Raw genomic sequence first — 22951 nt, forward strand, 5'->3', positions numbered from 1 at the left:
CTTATATGCTCAATTTCTTTCAATGAAATTTTTTCTCAGAGATCAACTTCTCTATGTAGAATTTCTTATTGTATTTTCATCATTTGTTTATATTTTTTGGACTGTTGTAAGTAAAGGAAATGAAAAGAAGCGAAATTATTTCAGAAAAATTTATACATAATTTTTATAATCATGATTGTGTAGTTAACGTAGAATCATATCAAATCCGATGGTTACAATTTTTCAAATGGACTCTTTTTTTTTTTTTTTCTATTCAAAGATAGAGAACTTGATTGAAAAATTAAAATAAAGCTTACGCAAAATGGTATGATGCTTTGTTAATTTTTTACTATTGGATAAATGAAAATGGTTTGGATTGGCTATATAAAATTTCAACCCCAAATTCAATCAAATGCCTTTTTTGTATTGGTATAATATCCATGCCCATCTACTAATATTCCGATAAACGTTGGATCTCTCTTCATTATTAGGCTAAACTACGTGCTAGTCGAGAAAATTTTCTGGACATCTAGATTCTAAAACTAAATTAATAGATATAAAAACGTAATTCAGTTTGTCCCATGATTATTATAGATAATTATTACAAAAGCTTCCATTTCCATTTTAGTTTTGTTTGAGTTCCATTAATTCACTTTACTTCCAACTAAATGGAGTCTTGAGGTGAAAGATTTGGTTTTGGATGTTCACATCTAAAAGCTTAAAACCTAAAACGGACTCTAAAACTTGATTGCTAAATCTAGAATGCTTTCTGAGTTAATTCCATGATGACTACTGGTAATGTTACAAAAGTTCCACTTCAGTTTTGTTTTAGTTTCATTTCCTTTCACTTTACTTCTTTCTAAATGGAGTCTAAAGGTTAAGAGATTTTGTTTTAGACGTGGACGTGGACGTCTAACAAAATCGCCGGACTCTAAAACTTTAATTTCTAGGTCTAGAATGTGTTGTAACTTGTAAGCATGGATGTAGATGTCGGTATCATATCAACCGATATATTTTGGTAACACCGGTACTTGATATCGATACTTGATTGGTACCTACATGATTGATTGCATTGATCACGATATTTAATGTATCAACCGATACTATAAAATTGAGTGCTCCATACAACTCAGGGTTTTAAAGAGTAGAATCGAAATCCGGATCGGTCTCAGCCAACTTCGAACTCGATCAACAAGAATCAATCAGAAATCGGCCAGATTTTACCCTAACCTTAGAGATGCAAAACTAATCGGTCACTCCGAATCAGCCAAAATCGGAGCTTGGCTTTTGGCCAATTCCAAGTTTTAAAACCCTGATTCCGCTCCAACTCAATTAAATCCAATCCCCATCAATCACACTCTTGGGTATGGTTCGTAATCTCGGATTGGATCAGCCGATATCGGTTGGATCGGTAATTCTTTTATATTATCTTGTTCGATACCAACCGATATTGATTGATCCAATCCAAATAATATTGGCTGATCCGATCTAGAGATCTCAACACCCACCAACTATGGTTGATACATGACCCGATCCATAAAAAAAAACGACATTGGGGGTTTTTTGACCGAACCTGATCGATTTGTATCGATCTGATCCTGATCCATAAAGGTTTCGCCCATGACCGATACCAATTCCGATACCTGGATTTTGAACCTTGCTCTTGGATTCATGGTTTGAGGTATCGGATCGGATCAACCGAAACCAATCCCGATACTGATTCTTTCCAGTTATACGGGCAGGAGTAAAAATATTAAAATTTTTTTTTTTTTTTTATAAAAAACCAGATACAAAAATGTCATATTTGGCCGAGTTTGAACGATCTCGATACAATCCGATCCAGCGGATATCGAGATCACGAGCCATGCTTGGGTTCGAACTTGGAATCTATCTTGGACTATCAGGTCAAAGGTTCAACGCAGAGCAGAGGGAGACAGAGGAAGACAGAGAAGGTAAAGAGATTCCTTCCCGAGAGCGAGAACCGCAAGACCCTGAAGCCTGAAAAGACGGATAAGTTTGAAACAAACTAACAAATAAAGCATCATTTCCATGGGTATGTATACAGAGCTCTTTTAACTGTTGAGTCACGGGCCACGATTCTGGTCTGAACACTCTGAACTCGTCTGAAGCCCCCCCACCTCTCTTCGACACGAGTCCACAAAACGATGGACCATACGGTTCCAATGCCTGCTAAGTGCTACCTCCATACCTCCTTTAAAAGCCTGCGCCATTTCTTCCTCTTCTTCTTCTTCCAAGCATTAACAAATTCGTACAAATAACAAACAAGTGGAAGAGGGTGCGTTTGTGAGTGTTTCAGATTTCCAGTGTTTGGGTTTGTGTTTCTGTTCATACTTGGCGGTGGGAAATGACGAACGGCCGGAAAAGCCCATCGGAGGGTGGGATCCAGATGCCGGAAGCTAAGTTTGCAACGGAGAGTGCTACCATGAGTGGGCCTCTTGTTTCGGGGTCTGATCACAGAGCTCGACTCAAGACTGACATGGCTCACACCATCCTGCGCTTCCTTTGTCTTCTTTCTTCTTTAATCTCTCTGTGTTTCATGGCTTCGGCTAAGCAATCGGCCAATGTCTCTATCTACGGCTTCAGCTTCCCCGTCTACTCCAAGTGGTCCTTCGCTCACTCCTTTGAGTAAGTTTATTCACCATCACATGCGTCTCTCTCTTGGAATTTGAAGAAACAGAACAGACCCGTGAACGATTTACTTAAGTATTTCTCTTTAGCTGAACTGAGATTTTATCTATTGCAGTCATGGAATCCATTTCCTCTTTCAGTCGTGGATTTTAGGGGATTTTAAGTTAAACCAACGGCAAAACGCTCTTAACTGTGAAAATTTGAAATTATGAGTAACGATGTATTTTCTCTTCGCCTGCTCCTCACATCTTTCTGGATTCTGTATAGATATCTGCTCGGAATGTCAGCAGCTGTCGCCGCCCATTCGCTGCTGCAACTGCTTCTCAGCATGTCTAAGCTGTACAAGAAGTTGCCGGTAATTCCTTCACGGAATCACGCTTGGCTTATTTTCGCGGGCGATCAGGTAAACCCAGTCCTCTTTCTTTCACAGTTTTTGCTATTTTTCTTCTGTTACAGCCAGAAAGAATGATCAATGGCTTTTCCTGCTTCTCGTAATCTCGCCGGAGTTTCACCGTGGCGTTGGCAATGAACAGGGTTCATGGTCTTAGATGTAAGCCTGTAATGAATGGGTAATGTCGGTAAATTAATCTGTTATTGTGGACATATTGGTAAATATTGGAAACTTTAGTTGGTTTTTGATGGATTGTAGTGAGCAGTTTTGGAAGGACCAAACGAAATTCAAATGGAACTTTAATTTCAAACAGAAAGAAATTAAATGCTTTGATTCCCACACGTAAACAAGACATAAACACGAGTTTCCCATTTTGTATTTCAGTTGATGGAACAACCTGTAATTCACAATCTTTACATGAAGGGGCATTTTTGGGGTTAGCTTAGTTTCCAAACAAACTGATGATCCAAAAGGGTTGGGTGGGGTGAGTGGAGTCTAAAAAAAACCCGGATTTGGTTGGGTTATGTGGTCTGTCACAGAAAGAAATGACTGTTTAGTCTACCAACATCAACAATCACTTTCTTCATATATGATATCATCCGGTTTGATATCCGAAACAAGAGATATAACACAAGAGAGAGAGAAAGATATTCCCATGGTAGGAACAGGACAATTGCACTAAGAAAGAGAGCTTGGGATTTGATATAGGTCTTGGGATCTAAATCAGCATCATTACATTTCAAAAGATTTATATTGGAATTTTATGTTTGAGATCCACAGGACAGTAGAAAATGGGTACCAATGATCTTTTTAACTTGATATGCATACACGACGGGTGAATGTTACATGGTTCAGATGTTCAGGGCCCAAAATTTTAGGGGTTGCTAATAATCATCTAACATTGCTTAGCTTAAGTCTTGGCACATTGATTAGTCAAGGGAAGGAGATCTCTGTAATACCAATTGTCTGTACAAATGCTACATCATGTTTAGGATCGGCTTTGGCATAGTTTTGGTTGTAACAATCACTGTGTAATTCTCTCTATTTCTATGAAAGACTATACCAATTTCATTGGTATATATTGAGGATGTTCTTCCTTTGGCTACATTCTACAGGCATTTGAATTTTGTATGACATATGATGCTTCTTATTGGATCCATAGTAGTTGAATTCTCTGATACAAGACTTGTTCCAACAACCATCTCTAGCTAGAAATGAATTGATGGGCAAGTATAGAAGTTTCAATTTGTCCAAGGTAGGTTTTGAGTCACAAGTGTATTGAGTATAGTAGCTAGTTGGATTAAAATGTGGTAAGCAAAGAGTAGTATGCATGTGACACAGAACCTACAGCAGGAATTGAGGGCTCTCTTTATTAACTGATCACATTTACTTACTGCAGGTCTTTGCATATGCAATGATGAGTGCAGCATCAGCTGCATCTGGAGTGACCAATCTGAACCGAACTGGAATCAGGCATACACCTCTCCCAGACTTCTGTAAGCCACTACATCGCTTCTGTGAACACATTGCCTTGTCAATAGCCTTTGGTTTCTTGAGCTGCATCGTGCTTGCGATCTCTACCATTCTTGATGTGGTCTGGCTCTCTAAGTTCTGAATTTCATCAAACAATAAATATCTGATATTATGTACCCGTAAGAAAATTATAGTTTAATAATGCCTTTTTTCTTTGTTTGTCTCCAGAAAATGGTTAGACCGGGTACATATGCTAGTAAATATAATCTCTGTTATTTGTATCCTCTGTGAAGAACATCAGCCCGTTTATTTGTAATGCGCATGAAAATATGCATACCTACATACCGGAACTGTCCAAATGCTAGGATAAACAGTGTTCATATTTCTAAGATCACATTGCTGAGAGTGATTGTGATTAAGTTATCAGAGCTACAAGACATTGGTTTGGCTTCTCCCATGTTAAAGATTACCCGTTGATTTAGCTACAGTAAATACAAGTAAATAATGTATTACTTGGAAGACTAAGAAAAGGGTTTAGATTTCTAGAGGAACCCAAGTTTCAATATTTGGTGCTATTAGGATGAAAAGAGTGCCCTGTAGCCAGAATTTGCCTGAAATCTGTTCCAAAAGAAACCTGTCTTACATGATTCATTCCCCTTGAGCGAAAGCCCAAATGGGTTCAGTTGTTCAGTTGATCATAACGAAAGGCTTTGCCATGACCGGAAAAATTCTTCCTACCTACTGACTGGCCCCTCTGACTTAGCACAGCAACACAACTAAGCTAACTACTGAGTGTAAATTGAGCTATAGGTGCTTCAATTATTACCCAAGGCTCTCTTTGGTTGTCCAAAAAGCAGAAATCATAGTTCAAGGAATCGATTTTGGTTTGTTCGTATTGATATTGGTACGTAGGGGTTGATACCAATTCGTATTGGTATCGGCTGGAATTAATACCAATTCCTGGCCGCGCATGGGTTGGGAATTGTCTGATCCAGGCCGATACAAGCCAATCCATATGGTATTGGCTAATCCCCGATACCAATTACCAAAACCTTGGCAGATATTGAGAATTCTCCAATAGGAAAAACCAGAAAAGTCGATTTCATAATCCTGGCCGCTTCCATTTTTGTCCATGGGAAAACTACTCATTTCAGCAGATGCCAATATGGACACGGATGCAAACAGCTGCTAGGTCGGTTGGTTGGAGGCATTGTGCCAAAAAGGCACCCCTCTCTCCCCTTCCCGTTGGCTTGTCTTAGCCTTACCCCCTTAGCTTATAGTTGGCCTGTGGGCCTTTGAGTAGGATAAGCCCAACAAAAAAATATGGACAAGGATTGGTCATATCAGATTGGATCAGACCGTTTTACCTTGCAAAATATTGATATTGTTTTGTGACTATTTTACCCTCTCTTAGATCGAAACTACTACGTATCAATATCATATACGTGTGGATCATTATGAGTCGCTATCCCCTGAGGTTCGTTGATTGGTACGGTTATGCGTGCGGTTCCTCTCATAGGGAGAGCTGAAATGACCATTCCACCTACTTGACTGAAAACACTGCCCGGGTGGGATCCACCCCCTTTTATTAGAGGCACTAGAAACCGTACCAGGCAGAAGAACCGCAGGTGATAAAAATTCAGATCATTATCGTTTCTTGGGCAGTTCCATTTCCCAAGTTCCTCAATTAGGAGGCAGAAATGACCACCCTGCTCTGACTCGGATCATTTCCTCAAATAAGGAAACTCCTACCTGTCCTTCTCTCTTGGTACTTTAAAAATAAAAAAATAAAAAAGCATCCAAAAGAGAGCTTGTTGCCAAATAAATCCAATCATATATTATATAACATCACTAAGTTAAAAGAATACAAAGTCCGAAAGGGAGGAACACAGTGAAGGATATAACCGACTCTGTTCCTCAACCAAATAAGAACAACCCCTAAAATGGATATTTAAAAAAAAAACAAAAAACGAATGAACAAATAACTGCGGAGCCAAATTCTATCTTCTCATGATCAGTCCCTCAAGTGCACATATCGAACATACAGCAGCAACACAAGGCAGCGCAACTGCAAAGCAAACCCAAAAGAAACAAAACAAAGTGGATAAGAAAATACAGTATTTAAGTGTCAAAAGGAAAACAAGTTTTAACAAAAAAGGAGAACGAAAAATGGAAGGAAATCTCTAATTATCAAGAAATACTAACCATCCCTTCCAGAATCCATCACCCTTGCTCTTGGTTTTAGCTGGAGCACCAGCTTGCTGTTGATAACCATAGCCATAGCCATAGCCATCCTTGGTAGGATAACCAGCAGGTGGTGGAGCTACAACATAAGGTCCTCCCTGAGGGTATCCCTGTCCTTGTGGTGGGTAAGACACTGCTGATCGTAAACACAAGAACACCATAAAACAGATGATCAAAATCATAATCCCTCAAAAGAGTAACTTAATAAATAAAAACCAGATCAAAATCTAGTGATAATTTACCTGCAGATTGCTGAGCCATGTTCTTGTTATAGACTAGTAATAAATGAAAATGGATGAATACAGAGAAGAATAGCTGCGAATTGTGGCAAATAGTTTCAGAGAGATGAGATGAGATGAGATGAGATGAGATGAGAGCAGATGAAGTGAATAAGAGTTATGGGTCTTCGAAGGGTTATTTATAAGATGGTGAAGAAGGAAGGAAGTCCTTAGGAAGGATCGAAAGGTGGGGGGGAGTGGTTTGGTTTCCTAAGCAGAGGAGGCTTACTAGGAAGAAGCGGCGAATGTAAAACGCGTAAAATTAGTTCGTATGTATAAAAGGAAACACAACGTAAGACGGTGATGGTGAGTCAAAGGATCACAGGCTGAGTAAGGAACCTGCTGTGACCATAAGGAAATGAACACGTGTTTTCACTTTTCAGGAGCCGTTGCTGGTTCGCCTTCTCTTCGACAGTGACACGTGTCCATAATAAATGTTCCCTTCTTGTGCTTTCCCTTCATTTTTTGATAACGTGGCGTAAACGTGTTCTCTTCCCTCTTGTGGAGATAAGGTTGCAGGGAAGAGGAGGTGAGGGGTCTCTGGAGTGGGAAGCAGGAGAATATACGTGGTTTGGTTAAGTGACTCTGTCGACGGTTAGATGACAGCGTTTACATTAGCAATGGAGAATAGGGTTATAAGCTATTTTTTAATTTTAAAAATAGTTCTTCTTCAATAACGTTATCGACTCGGGTGGTAAATCGTCATTGAAGAGGATCTGAACTCCACATAACTTTAATAATCCCATTAAGGAAAACATAATTTTTGATAGAGCTGATGTTCTTTGTGCCGCATCGCAGTTTGCCCTAGACACATAGGCCCCCCATTTAGAGGGGGTAGGGTGGTCATTTCACCCACCCCCATGTGTCTAAATGCAACCTGCACCTTGGCACAGAAAACATTCTCCCTTTCTGACATTACCTCATGTAAATCCTACAAAAGTTTCTTGGGGATGCATGGGCAGTCTGATTTGGCATGGCCCAACAAAGAAGGAATGCACTAGGGTAGGTTGACTCCTTTGAGCCTCGAGCTACTTTTATATTTATTTTTGGGGGAAATTTTCCTTCACCGTACAATGAAGGGTCAGCCACCATCCGAGGGTCCTTGCGCACGATACCTTTCAACAGTTTACACCATCATTGATCAACAGATTCTCCCTTGAAGGTAGATGTGGGAAAACTTGGTCCTTTATTTATTTATATTTTAGGTGGGAGGGAATTGATGTTTGCTGAAAATTTGTGCCATCTTTGTTTAAGATATAACATGTGGAAATCGAAATTGAATAGGAACCTCTTTTCCAAATCAAAACCGAAACAACATGGTTCGATTTTGGTTCTGCTTTTTATTTGGTATTGACCAGGTTTGTATTTGGTTTGGGCCTTATTTTAGCTTATCAATTTGCAACGATAAAAAAAAAAAAAAATACCACTTTAGGGCTTGTCAAGATAAACTTAATTTTGTAGTACACAGTTTTGCCATGTGGCAAATGATGTGGTAATTTCAACCATGGATACACAGTAGGCCATTTGTCAAATTTCAAGTTCAAATTTGATCCAATATCCCTCATTCCCTCATGGATTGGTGTACATCCCCATGTATATTCCTACAATACTCACACCATTGTTGTACAATTTCCCATATTCCTAGATTTTGAATGCTCCATTTTTTTACTTGGTTCATTTATGCTAAAATTTGATTTGTCAGTAGGGGACATTAAGGCCTACCTATCAACAAAATTTGGGTTCCATTCAACATGCCATGTGGCAAATTTCTTGGACCAATTAAGTATTTTTTTTTAATTGAAAATTAGGGAAACATTTTCCCAAGCAGCTTACCTTGACAAGAATCTCTTGGCAAATCTTAAATATTTGTCACGTGGCAGTTTAATTAGGCCCAAATTTTATGGATTAGTAGACCTAAGATTCTATGCTCATATCCAAAGTTCCAACACAAATACAATACTTCGAAGGGTATTTAATTGAATTAGATTCTAAAATTTATTACGTCACTCTTCCACAATTCCACACCATTCCATATATATTCAACCCTTAGAATTGCCATGGCACTATTCCATGTGGCAAAAATGATGCATCTGTGTATAGATTCTCTCTCAATTTTCTATTGCCACGATGGCAACACAGACAATGAAGTGCAACCATTTCTAAAGGTTATTCCTTTCTCTCAGTAGTTTGATCATAAAACATGATCAAGTCACTAAAATTATTTCATTTTTTGTTTTCAATTTTTCCTCCTAACAATATTTTGGAAAGCATTCAAAATGCAGTCTTAGGGAAAATTATGTTTGAGCACATGATTCCATTTTTTTAAGGGTTGCAGGCACAGTTTCCAATTGAATTGCAATTAGAAGGCGTCTTGCCTTTCCAAAGAAACAACAATTTTTTTATTTTTATTTTTTTCATAAACAAAATCTAGATTTTATTAATTGAAAGTAGTCAAAAGTTTTCATGCACGTACATGAACATGATCGACATTAAGTACAGTCAGATTAGCATAAATAATCAAACAATATAAACAACATTTGTAATCTACATAAGTTGCCCTTTAGCATAAGTTGCATTCACTTTGATGGAGGGATAAATGTAGTAAAATCACTAAATTTGGAAATTATCTTACAATCAAGTCTTGGAATCCTTAAAATGCCCTTGCCTATAAATGAATCCTGCATTCTTTTTCATTTCTCAAAAGTGACAGCAGAAACAACTGCTCCCTTGATGCCGGAAGGATGAGCACATTGATCAAAACATGAGTGAACTTACAATGTGATCTTGAACCTGGGTGTTTTTCATAAAAGAGTAATGATAATTAACCAAAAACCTCACATTAAGGATTAATTTGGGGGATTCTTAGTTTCCAATGTAAAATTACGTGAATTATCTTCAACCTTAAAGTTGAAACATCCTGAAGGCAAAGGTATGTAAGAGAGGTTACAAATAAATTTATCCTTTGAAAAATGAGAAAAAAAAAAAAAATTCTTACAGTGTGGGGATGCTTTCTTATGTCCACTTGCATTTTAACCATATGAGCCCCACTAACATTCTCATTCCTCCCTAACCATGTAGGTCTCTTTATTGACAAAACCATTTCTCAAAACCTGACTGATTGGGCAAGGGAGATTCGTCCCACAGTCATTATGGGGAATCTTCTCCCAAAAAAATACATCATGAAGTTTGATAGAATTTGGTCCACTTTCAAGGATGTATCCATTCAGTGCCCTGTAACAAATAATGTAATTTTATACTTCAATACTCATGGTAACATCTAGATTTTCTATGTGGGAAAATGTTTTATGTGCAAAGCCCCCTGTGTCTATTTATCTCATCCCCTGTCCCCTGTGAAATACATCTCTGCACCTAATGGAGGAGGAGAGAGATAGACTCGTGGAGTGCTAGTGCTATGGACAAAATACACCATCCATTTTTTTATGGGCAAGAGATCGCTGCCTGGTGGTGTAACCCCTGCACCAACATGAAGGCTAATGAGCATGTGTAGAGGCTGGAGGGGCATCAACATGGATGATATTTTTTATTTTAAGAGAGGTGGGAAGGTAATTATACTCGGCCGCGCACTCCTATGTGTGGGAGCGGAATCCATGTGACTGGACGATGTTCTTTTTTCGTTTCTTCATACATCTATCGACTCCCATTAGTTAAAATATTTTTAGGGAAGCAATTTTCTGTACAGGAGTGTTGTTTACGCCCATTACTCTCTTGTGTCTATCTCTCTCCTCTTTAAAATAAGGGATCAGAAATGTCTTTTCACATGAAGAAGAGAAAGATAGACTCATGGAGTCATGGGACTGCTGGCATAGGCCAGACTCCCGGACAGAGCACAGGGGAATCCATCAAGGGAACTTTACATTTTGTATGGGGCGGGGTGGTCATCCAGTGAAGTGGTAGACTAGAACTAACAGAGACGAACAGTAAGTGTATCTATCCCCTTCCGCAGAGAGAAATGGAGGATTGTGCCGAGAAAACCATATATTCCGGCCAATTATCTCACAAGGTCGTAGCGATTGCTGCTGGAGAAGCCCATAATCTTGCCCTTGCCGGTATTCTCTTCTACCGTCCAGAAAGGTTCTTCAATTTATTTTTGGTATTAATTCCCAATTTTCCATCATATTATTCTTGCATCGATACTTGCAGGAGATGGGTCTGTATACTCGTGGGGAAGGGGAACATTCGGGCGGCTGGGGACGGGCAAGGATAACGATGAGCTTCTTCCGGTTCGAATCGAGTTCGATATATCGACTAAAATGAAGCTCTGCGCAGAGAAATCTGTTGTGCGGGAGAGGCCCAAGTTCGTTGAAATCGCAGCTGGTGCTTATCACAGTCTCGCTTTAGAAGGTTCAGATCATATACTTAGTATTGCAGTCACTGTTTTCCATTGTTTATGACGGAACCATTTGATTGATTGCCTAAGTCGTTATTGTCAAGAGCAATTCGTAGGTAGAGGAGGAAAGTTCAGGGACATCGGTCCAGCAATTCTCCTTTATATGTATATTTTCTCTCCTTTTGGTTAAAAGAGAACTGAAAAACAAAAATCCATTCCCAAAATGAACTGGAGTGAATGAAATGAAAGAAGAAAAAGGAAAGTTTTCAATGGGGTGTTGGTTGGAAATGAAGTGCAAAAAAAAAAATTGCTAATCTTTCTTCACTTTCTAACATGGAAGCAAAAGCTGATGTTACTGAAAGTTGATTCTGGTGGTTGAGACTCAACCCATCTTGCTAAGCTATTAAATTGGTCTATTACTTGGGTCGTACTTCTCATTTCTAGTTTCAACAAGGCTTCTCATTTCTTCTCAGTCCCCTAACTCTAAACTGCAAAACCTCTTGTGACATGGAAAGAGCGCATTATACGATCACAATTATGCATACATAGTGCCTCTATTTCTGATCCACCTATAAACCATCGATACTTAAGCCTATACTTGGAGGAACGTTGATGTTTGGTGATGGCTCTCACCAGGTATCTTGATGGCAGGGTCCGATAAAATTTTCAAAAATATTTCATATAAGTGCTAGTGAGAAATCAATTTACTACCGAATTTTGCTGACTGTGTTATTCCCTTGGCACATAATGATATAAATGATTAAGGGCATGCTTTCTTTTGCAAAGTCCATCCTTCTTGTCTCACCTTTACCCAGTGTGTTGGCAATTTGGCATGTAAATAAGAAATCTGTTTAGTTCTAGTAATGTGTTCTAGGCATGTCTGAAAAGGTTCTCAGTGTGACTGTGAACATCCTATAATAATATTGATTGACAAGCAGCATCCCCAAAGGTCTTAAAATGGTGTAGTTCATGACTTGTCATATAGGATGTTTCTCTAAATGCGTAAGAATGCTATCTGTTGTATTTGGACTTTGGAGTTCATTAATTTCTTCAAAGTTAGCACTCAGTTACTTCCTTGTTATTGGGTTCCTTATTTCTGTTCTTTTACTTGTCGATCATGATTCAGTGAAGCCTTCTGCATTTGCATCCAATTGTGAAACCTTTGGATTTTGAATTGAGAAAACTCCTGTCAATACATTGTCAGCTATGTGTGTTAAATGGATTTGAAATATATGACTAGGTTTAGGTCTATTTTTAAAGGAAGCCATAAGTGTGGACCATCATATTGTCTAGTTTGATAAAATTTCTATGTTTCTATCATTTAACTTTGTCCTTATTTTCCTATGTCTTACGTGGATTTCTCGGTGAATATTTGGATTCTTAAGATAAGTTCTCCCGATAGTTACTGAAGCCATGAAGTAAAATTAGATCACTCTTTGTCTTCACTTTCCAGTAGTTCATGCTTCTTTATGGCGAAAGTAAGAAAAAACTGATGTAAGAAACAATATGGAGCTGAAGTCATCTATAAACCTTTTCATTCTCTAATGTAGGGTTAGGTCAATGATGTCCTAACCTACAGTAGGATCATAGATACTGGCAAAACAATAGGCTTTATCATTTGGTTCCCGCAGCAGGATAATAGAACTCACCCAAACAATAGGCTACCAATATCGTCTAGGACAGACAAGACACTTAAGGATCTGAAACACACCTCTATGATAATCTTATGGCACAGGATAATAGAACAGTACAACAGTCTATACTGTCGGAAGAACAGGGGCTCTTATAAACCCCGAAAATGTAATGAGTTACTAAATTAGTAACTAACACACTCAGATAGGCAGATCATTCCAGTCGAAGGTTAAAGGCCTTGGGTGGATGCACTTTTCAAAATTCCAGCCAAGGTTGATTGCTAGATCACAAATATGAGATCAACTCCAAAATAGTAAGGTCCAAGATTAGAAACTCAGTACATTAGGAGAATCTGGCCATTGAATGATCAAGGAATTTTATCGAAGGAGGCCTAGGGTGGTGGTATCAACATACCAAAAGATGATCCACTGTTACCGTTTGGATGGGAAGATAATCACCAATCACAGATGCTGTTCCAGCACACAGTACAGTAGGTGCCACAGGTCTGTAGGAAGTCTTCAAAGCCAGATTCTGATGAAGAATATGTAAAACAATCTTCTAATGACTAAACAGCAACAATGGAACTGCAGAACAGTGCTTTGAATACCTCTCAGATGATGGTTTTTGCTGGTAACTAAAATAGCAAGTAAAGAAATCGATGGAGGAAGAAGAAGGGAAAAGACCAAGGCCTCTCACCTATGGCCTTGGTCTGTCTTTCACAGACCTTAGTATCTCACCATTGTCATCTCACCACATTGAATCACACAGCGAAAACAAAGCTTTATTTTTTCTTAAACTCACATCATAGTCTTTGTCCAACCCCTTCTCTTTATTAAATAGTATAGCAACTATTACTTGGGAACTTCAAAAGTAGAAACTACTTCTATCCTAAGATCTCTCTTCTAGAAACTTTACAAATTAGAAAGTAGTAATGGGAAGGAAACATGTTCTTAGCTATCTAATACATAGTTATCAAGGCGGGAAGGCGGCCATGGTGTGTAGAGTGTCAAAAATCAAGGTGACACCGCCATGGCAGGAAGGCGCCCGCCTAGGCGCCCAAGGCGACCAAGGAGCCTGGACGCCATTGCGTCGCCTTGATAACTATGATCTAATAAAACCTAGTCTAAAATCTCTTCAAGACAGAAATAGAAACTAACTAAAATCTAACTTATGACTACGAAATAGAAACTCCAACCTAGCAATGATTACAAAAATAGAAACTTAAGTAAACAGAAACTAAACTAAACTAGCAAATAAATCTTCCTTCCCTTGCTATGATGCTATCTTCTATGGGGCCCACACTAGGTCTATGTGAGCAGTAACCACGTGAACAATATTCTTCCCAAATTCTGTTTTGGTCCTTTTCTTCTTCATTCATTGATCTACATCATTCTTACTCTTCTCTCTCTCTCTACAGGGTGAATATCATGAAATAAAAAATAAGGCACAAGTGCAAAAGTCTATCTGTTTATAACTTGTGAACATAACTAAGCCTTAACCTGGTAACTTCTAGTTGGCTACAGAAGTCCTGTTCCTACAATCCACTCTATGGTCTGAATAACAAATGTTCATGATTTTTAAAAGTTTTGGCTAAGATTTTTGAACACGAGCTCCCAGAAATCCAAAGGTTTGCATGTCTTGAAACTCCAATAAATGGTTTGCATTCTGAATCAGTACTATTTAGGTGCTCTCACTTGGCACAATGGTAAAAACTGGGCTGATTATGTGTAGGCACGGGTTTGAGTCTAGAGGATGGCCTAGAGTGTTCATGTAGGATTTGTTCAAATGAATATGAAGCATTCAGATAGAATGATGGAAATATTTTGCTGATTTGCCATTCGATAACCAGAAAGGGTCAATCTTTCCCTGCAATATTGTTAATTTCTAAATAGATAAGTTATTTGTTTCCTATTTATTTTCTTCATACTGGGTTCTTTGCATGCATTATTGTGTCAATTTCAAACATTTGATCCTTGCTTTTCCAATGGTAGATGATGGCTCAGTTTGGTGCTGGGGCTATAATGTCTGTATCCTTTATTTAACATAGCTTTTCATCATTTTGGCCTATGGAGGTATATGCTCTTTTTCTGTCAAAGCTGCCTCCTTTGTTAGACCTTGACTGCTACTTGGATGGCCAGCTTGGTTTAAATGTGGAAAATTCTATGGTTCCCTGTTTCTTAGAGCAGTTCCTTGAGTTGGGTGTTCCAGATGAATCAAATGCAAACAGTAAGACACTTTTGAAGGTAAGCATTTGGCGGATAATTTTTTTTTTTCATTTATTGTGAGTTGCGAACAAAGCAAACTAAGATTTTACAGCATATGATACTTTTGTGACTAAAACTTTACTGACAATTTTTATTTCCTGCTAGGTTCGATGTATCAAAGCTGGAGGAATGATGTCTCTGGCAATTGATATTCTGGGGGCCCTCTGGATGTGGGGAAACTGTCCTCAGCTGAGCAAAATATCTGATGGAGAGTTTATTCTTTCTAGCCATCCAACACCATCACCTGTATGGGATTTCCATGGCCACACTGTTGTTAAGGTGGCATGTGGAAATGAACATATTATAGCCTTTGTTAGTGCAGGAGAAACATTTACAGGAAACAATCTCATATGCTACTCTTGGGGTAACAATAACCATGGCCAGTTGGGTTTGGGGGACAAGGAGAGCAGATCTCGTCCTGCAATCGTGGAGACTTTTAACCTGGAGTCCCCTTGGGAAGTGTATGAGGTTGCATGTGGGGCATTTCATACTGCTGTACTCGCACACAAAAGGATACAAAGTGACATGGTCGATTCCTCTGACCTCAGTATTGCTGGGCAAGAGAAAAAAAGTACATGCTGGACATTTGGCCTTGGGGATAATGGGCAGCTGGGGCATGGAACCACCAAGAGTGTGTGCTTACCAGAACCTGTGAAAGATTTGCCACAAAATGTGTCGTTGACTTCTATTAGTTGTGGCTTATTTCACACTTGTGTTGTTTCTTCAGCTGGAGATGTTTGGTCATGGGGGATGGAAAAGGGTCTTGGCCTTTGCCCAGATGCCAGCTTTACTGGAACCGATACAGGGGATGCACTCTCTCCTCTGAGGTATGGGTCTAAGTTTGCAAGGCCAGTACAAGTTGCATGTGGAGCTGCCCATATTGTTCTTGTTTCCCATGATGGATATAAGCTCTGGTCATGGGGTAGAGGATGGAGCGGTGTTCTCGGAAGAGGTAGCATGGTTGACAGCTATGTTCCCACTGTTGTGATGTGGCCACCACTGGATGAGGATTTCAAGGAATGCTTGGACAAAGAAAGTGGGAAAGAAAAGGTTGGGGGCCAGGAAGCAGAAATAGCAACAGAGTTGGAGAAAAAATTGTCCTCTGCTATGGAGGAGGTGCAGCTCCTCCGATCAAAATTGAATCTCATGGAAAAATATGCCAGCATTCTACATGGTTCTATCTTTGGTAAACCTTTCGAGGAGCAAGATCTTCCACAATCACTGCAGAGTACAGGTATTTTTGACATTGCCAAGGAATGGGAGAACATGCTGGAGTCGGCTGAAGATTGGAAGCTTACCAGGTTAGAAACGTTCTATCAAAAAATGTTGGCTGGTGTGAAGGATAAGCTGATGAAAAGAAAGATCCAGGAAATGATCAGGGAGTGTCTCCATTATTCAAACTATGGGAAACCAGGTACCCATGTAGAATAATTATCAGATGTGTCTATATCTTCATGAGACTGCAGCATATCTTGCATTCCTCATAGTTGCTTGCCACTGTACATATATGAGATTGCTGAGCATTTTCTCCACATATGCTTGAGTTCTTGAGATAAATTTTACAGGGGTACATAATGTGCTATGGTGGTCACAATTTGAGCTTGTTGGTCTCTGCCTGTTAAGTAAGAGATGCACTTATTGTACTCATATTCATCAGGTTTTGTTAATCATTTGATTTGTGCAAATTGAAGTGTTGTTTACTCAGTTGGATCCACTTTGTTCATTTAAATTCTTTGATGATTGATACTTCTAGCGTTAACCTCTATGTTAGAATGTATGATTGAGAAGAAGTCGCTTGGTGATAACCCTAACGCATCCTTTAGCAGACAAATGTGTTCCAATTTATCTTTTTAACTCTAAATTTGTTCCATGAATTTATTTGAGCCGGACCCTTCATATCATGTTATCAGGAGATGGTCAGCAAGATCAGTGAATTCCAACCATTGGACCAATTACATCCCCATCACATTAGTTGAATTAAAGCAAGGCAAGAAACAGACAGAATTTTAGAGTTTGTTACACATCCATGAAAAGTCAATAGCCTCTCAGGGCATTGTCTGATCCTTCATAGCTTGCATCCCTTGCTTTCCAAAACTGTGGTTCTTACTTATGTTATTGTTACCTAATAATACATACTTTAAATATCCAGATCATAAACATAAAGCAAATTTTCAGCTTGAGGTTTAGCACTACATTCCTCCTACTATTAAATAACCATTACAAAACCACATAATAAATTCCTTTGAGAGTCGGGTTTTAAAACAAGGAATTGGTATCCGAATTGAGTCTAGCTGATTTAGCCGGAATTGGCTGGAATCTGCGACATTCTGCCTGAAACCTAGAAACAATGTATGAATTGCTTGCTCTAGAACAGTAGGAACTGGGATTGGGCTCGGCTATAGTTGGACGTTGTTTTGAAATTTGAAAGCCATGACCGTGTTGGACGTTGTAAATTATTTGTCGAAGTAATTTTCCTTTTCTTTCACTATCTCATCATATGGAAATGAAACCATGATTAATTCCCATCGAGTTCCCCATGAGTATCATTCGACAAATCGTTTTCAATTCGTTCATGAATTAATGTTGATTCATAAGTGGAATGTCAATCTGGTTTCTTTATGTTTCCTCCTACTTTTTGGGAAGCTTATCTGTAATGTTCCAATTTTCCCTTCAAATTCTATGAATATTTGGTTTTCCTCTCAGGTTGGTCATGAGTTTTGTTAATAAGCAAAATCTGAGAGGAGTTTATAGATATCGTAGACCCAAAGTCTGGAAGTATTTGTGAAAGTTAAAGCTTTGCCTCTTTTTAAAGAATGTCTGTGGATGGTCTTCCTACTCATGACAAATTGAGTAAAGTTGTTTCCATTGCTCCCTCTTGCCCCTTCTGTGAATCGTCGAATGAGTATGAATTGCATCTGTTTTTCTCATGTTCATTCTCAAAACATATATGGATAGTTGGGCCGTTGCTGTGCAGAACACCTGCAGGTTGAGTCCATTTGTGAGGCTTTGAGTCTTTACTGGTTTCCTCTTCTTTGCTATTATGGCTCTACATCGAACTTTTACTATTTCAGCTATCACTATGTATGGTATCTGGAGTCTGGAATCAACGAAATAGATGTATTTTTAAAACAATCCAACCTTCACCTCATGAGACGATTCATTTTATTTATAAATGAGCTACTGATCTTTCTTTGCTTATGGATTTCTCTATTGTTTCAACCACTCTAATCATCACTGTAGATGGGTTTATGTTATTCTGCTCAATTCTCAGTCTCATTGTGTTGCTTTGAGTGATGGTGTTAGAGGGGAAATATTGGCACCAAAGGCCTGAGGTATCTTACAAGGATTACAATAGGTTTTGGCCCGAGGGATCCTGCAAGGATTACACCAAAGTCTCAAGGGAAAAGATAATCTCGTTCATCAATAGTTGGCAATAATACATGTGAGACTCTCACATGATTTTGTTCAATACACATTAGATGTGTACTCACGTATGTACCCTAGAATCACCATTCCTAGAAACACATGATGTGATGACCATTTGAATAGGATGTTTGGCCCTATCCCTACTTGAGAATGTGTTAGATAAAAATCTAAAGACAACCATAACCCGTTAAATATATAGCACACATAAAAATTATTTAATTTTTCAAAGGGAGAGGGATGAGTATGCTAGCGGTACACCGTAAGTTAGCACCTTATGTGTGTGTGTGTGTGTCTCTCTCTCTCTCTCTCTTCCCCCCCATTTGAAATGACTCTCTTACCCCTCAAAAGGAGGAAGAGAAAGATAGACACATAGGGTGCTAGCTTACGGTATACTACTAGAATACCCAGTCTTTTCCCTTTTTCACATAGTAAAATTTGGATTTGATGGACACATTTTCAACACATGTATCCAATTGTCATGCCATATGAGACAAATATTTAAGTAATTAAGAATTATAATTGTCTCCTTACTCGAATCAAACTCGAGCCATAAGCAAAAATGAACAGGAAGGGGTTGCATGAGCTATTACTTACCTAATAATACCAACAACAACAAAAAACGCCTTATTCCAACTAAATGTGGTTGGCCACATGAATTCTTACTCTATGAACTAATTATTACCTAATAAAAGAATAAAATACTATCAACACAATGATCAAGTTTTAAAACCCTGAAATTGGACGGGATCTGCCTCCTCGAAAAGAAAAAAACCAGGTGTAGAAGGGCACAAAACTTAAATCCACGAACCCAAAATTGTCACCTCCAAAGTAAGCCTTGTCTCCAAGTTCTTCTTCCAAGACCTTCAATTCCTCTATGAATTCCTTCTTAGCCCTTCTCTTGTTCTTCTCCTTTTGGGCTCCGCAATATTCCCCTCATAATACTGAAAACCTGCAATTTCACACAAATAAAGAAGACACCATGTAAAGTTTCTACTCAAAAGTTCAATATTGGCAGGTCAAAAGAGTGGTGCTCAAGGTATCTACAGTGTTTTCTCTTTTATATCATTATTAAATTATTAAATGGGAGAAATAACGCCACCCGTTGAGTCAGACACGCTGCCCATGCAGAAAAGGATCTTATGCAACTGTGGTGGGAGCTGCACCTGTGCAGCACCGCTAAACGACAGCAAAAACAGGGGTAAGGTAGTCATTTCACAGGTGGGTCCCACCTAGGCCCCACATGTGAAATGACCACCTCCCCCCTGTATTTGGGGTGGTTTTTCGAGCTGCACAGTGCAGCTCCCGCCACAGTTGCACAAGATCCAACCCCTGCCCATGCGCCTTGGCAAAATGATCGTCGCACCTCCTCTTGGAATCCTAGAAATGATCAGGGGTGCATTGGTAATTTCATATGCACTATTGTATCAGGGAGATAGGGGGTGGGGACCGTGGTTTGTAATTTTGGGATCAGATTGGTATCAACTGAGACCAATCCTAAATATTAACCGATCCGATATCAATCCGCTGGTACGACTCAAGGATTATGAAAATGATAAAAATCAATTTTTATTAAAAATCAGAGGCAATTCTGGCTGATCCTGATGACCGATTCTAGGTGATCTAGATCGGTGTCAACCGATACCAAACTCAATCAGATTTTATGGGGGGGGGAATGGAGATGCAAAGGAGGATGATGAATGTGGAAATGAGGTTCAAACCCGAGAACTCACCGGGCCAGAGTGACTACCGCACTAGCCCATTCCAACTGAGGTAGCAGCTCTCCACCACTTTTGAATATTTTAAATTAAGCTATTACAACCCACATTAATAATTTGATTATCTTAATTTGAAGGGCGAAACCTCAATTACACAATGTTTTGGAGCCAATTCGATACCTCCTCTTTGAACTACTTAAGGGGAAAGTTTTACTTTTTCAACTCTTTGCGAGAGGGGGCACATGCTTATACAACCTTGTATGAAAATTTTTCCCTTTACTTAATTAAGTTGAAAAAAAATTCGTGCATTAAAAATTGAGAGGATAAAATCATCATTTATGGCATATCACCTCCTCTCTCATATAAACAGTAGTGACATGTGAAAAAAGTGTGCAATTTTATTTTTGAACTGACCGGGGTTGGTCGTGCACAACTTTTTTCCCTTTAAAACAGATAAAAGAGAGAGAGAGAGAAGACACTCTGGAATATTAATATTTAAACCATATTTATTAATTCAAAATGTGAAGTTGTTTTGACAATTAATGATTCTTCCTTCCTACAATATCCAACTAAACAATGAGAAAATTACATTTCAATTTTTTTTCATACACTACTACTACCTTTGTCTTTCAGTGAAGACCCAAGACACTAACAAAGGGAGAACAATAAAGAAGAGTGATAGAAGAAATGAGAAGAACAATCTCCATGGATTCGGATTTGTGTATAATTGTAGTAATACTGTTGGAGATAATTTCTCATCATCCACAACCCCTTCTTCTACTCCTTTATTAATTAGTGGCGGCATTAATGGATGCTCTTCACTCCCGCAAGGTCGAAGTGTATTTGCATAAGCAGTCAAGCACAAGTACCTTGCATCCTCACCCAGCCCATGCCCACAAATCTCTTCTGCACCTTCAACTAATAACTGTCTTCTTCATGGTCTCCCACCACCACTGCCACTTAGCATTAATCTATAATGATAAATCCGTTTCTGAGTAGCGAACACAAGAGAGTCTCCGTTTATGACAGTGAACCCACGAACTTCTATTGGGTTTTGTTCCTCCTTCAATGCCATGGCTCGAACCCTGGCTTTTAAAACCAATGTCCATGATGACCCCATGTCATCATAATCCTTTAATACCCAAGCCATGAAAACTGACTTCCTCAACCTGATCAAGCAAAGAGAAGATGATGATGAGTTGCCTCCCCTCCATTTGAAGATCCTCATCTCACAGCTTGGATCATGAGACCTTCTTAATGCTGCTTTGGGCAATTTGAGGCGCCATGATGTTCTGTTATGGATGTGATAAGCAACAATGTAGGGTTTATAATCAGGGCTGGACTTGGTCAAGTAAGGAAATGTATCTGTGATCAAATGCATTGCACCTTTGCAATACACTGGCGGCGTATCATATAAAATATTTCTAGTACCTGTATTGAACTTTTCCTTCTCCTTCCATGCTTCCTGACCTTTGGTGTACATGTAGATGCTACTATTTGATGACCAATCTTCTACCTCAGGCTTTACCATGATCACTCGATAATTGTCGGGGAATTCCTCTTCGATGGTGGCGCCGCCGCCGGCGGTATCATGATGATGAGAGAGTATGTGAATACCCAATACTGCTGTAGAGTAGTGGTTATCGTTGTTTGTTGTTGTGGGGTTTGGAATGGTGAAACACTTTTGAGTTGCAGGGTTACATAGGAACAATCCCTTATTGTGTTACTCATTCGTGTTCTTCAATACAAGAATGCCATTGTAAGATCCCAATATCTTGGCTGTGTTGGATAGGAAGTGGAGGGAGGTATTAGGTACACCATAGAAGTCGTCGTCATCAAAACTCTTTTCCTCATCATCCTTATTCTTCTTGGGTGGTAACCTGTGTAACTCAATCTTCCCCCACCGAAAGTCTTGTTGGATGAAGAATCCAGGGTCGTCCATGAATAGCGCTTGTTGAGAGTGTTTCCTTATGAAAAAATTTTCTGAAGGAAAACTCGAACATGTTTTAGATACAGCTTTGAATCGAAGAACGGATTTGGCCGGCAATCTCGAGAAAAGTTCACAAAGAACCCCTTCATTGTCCATACTTTCTCTCACTGTAATTATTATAAAGAGTATAGAAACTGTGAGAGTCAAATTAGACACACAGAGATATAGAAACTGTGAGATCGAAGAAGCCTTTGCAGAAGCAGAGAAGGCACTCTTATTTATAGGGGTCGAGTTCTTCTATTCCACCTATAGTCCTATTCATACATGAATTTGGAAAGCAGGCAGCAGATCGACTCCAATTTAGAGTGACATTAGGACTGAATATATAACCGTGAAAAAAGATGAATAAAATAGAAAGTTAAGGGAAAGGAAAAAACAAATTTTAAAATTAGAAACAGAATCGACCAATGTGGCGTGGCTCCCCTGCTTATAAATTGTAAATCAGATTTGTTTGTGGGTCCTTTACTTTTAAAATTAGAATCGTCTGTTCTAATTGAGTCGATCAAACTAGGTTTGGTTTGGTTTGGTTTGAAGATTGGGTTAATTTTAAATCTTAATTTAA

The 22951-nt window shown here is 38.9% G+C and overlaps 3 protein-coding genes across 3 annotated transcripts; 2 read left to right on the forward strand and 1 right to left on the reverse strand.

The window, feature by feature from the left end:
• The first annotated feature begins 2296 nt into the window (after nucleotides 1-2296).
• LOC122654814 (CASP-like protein 3A1) lies at nucleotides 2297-4811 on the forward strand. Its single transcript, XM_043849072.1, has 3 exons — nucleotides 2297-2625; nucleotides 2896-3031; nucleotides 4419-4811. Exons 1-3 carry the CDS (start codon nucleotides 2345-2347, stop codon nucleotides 4632-4634), a joined length of 633 nt encoding a protein of 210 aa, XP_043705007.1. The 5' UTR covers nucleotides 2297-2344; the 3' UTR covers nucleotides 4635-4811.
• Nucleotides 4812-6469: 1658 nt separating this feature from the next.
• LOC122654817 (cysteine-rich and transmembrane domain-containing protein WIH2-like) lies at nucleotides 6470-7026 on the reverse strand. The gene is made up of 3 exons (XM_043849074.1): nucleotides 6979-7026; nucleotides 6698-6869; nucleotides 6470-6560 (listed from the first exon to the last, which is right to left on the reverse strand). Exons 1-3 carry the CDS (start codon nucleotides 6995-6997, stop codon nucleotides 6515-6517), a joined length of 237 nt encoding a protein of 78 aa, XP_043705009.1. The 5' UTR covers nucleotides 6998-7026; the 3' UTR covers nucleotides 6470-6514.
• A 3915-nt stretch (nucleotides 7027-10941) lies between these two features.
• On the forward strand, nucleotides 10942-16980 carry LOC122654815 (ultraviolet-B receptor UVR8). Its single transcript, XM_043849073.1, has 5 exons — nucleotides 10942-11081; nucleotides 11176-11376; nucleotides 14986-15021; nucleotides 15125-15237; nucleotides 15364-16980. Exons 1-5 carry the CDS (start codon nucleotides 10985-10987, stop codon nucleotides 16687-16689), a joined length of 1773 nt encoding a protein of 590 aa, XP_043705008.1. The 5' UTR covers nucleotides 10942-10984; the 3' UTR covers nucleotides 16690-16980.
• Nucleotides 16981-22951: the final 5971 nt, after the last annotated feature.

This window comes from Telopea speciosissima, chromosome 3 (genome assembly GCF_018873765.1).
Source record: "Telopea speciosissima isolate NSW1024214 ecotype Mountain lineage chromosome 3, Tspe_v1, whole genome shotgun sequence".
Taxonomy (NCBI): Eukaryota; Viridiplantae; Streptophyta; class Magnoliopsida; order Proteales; family Proteaceae; genus Telopea; species Telopea speciosissima.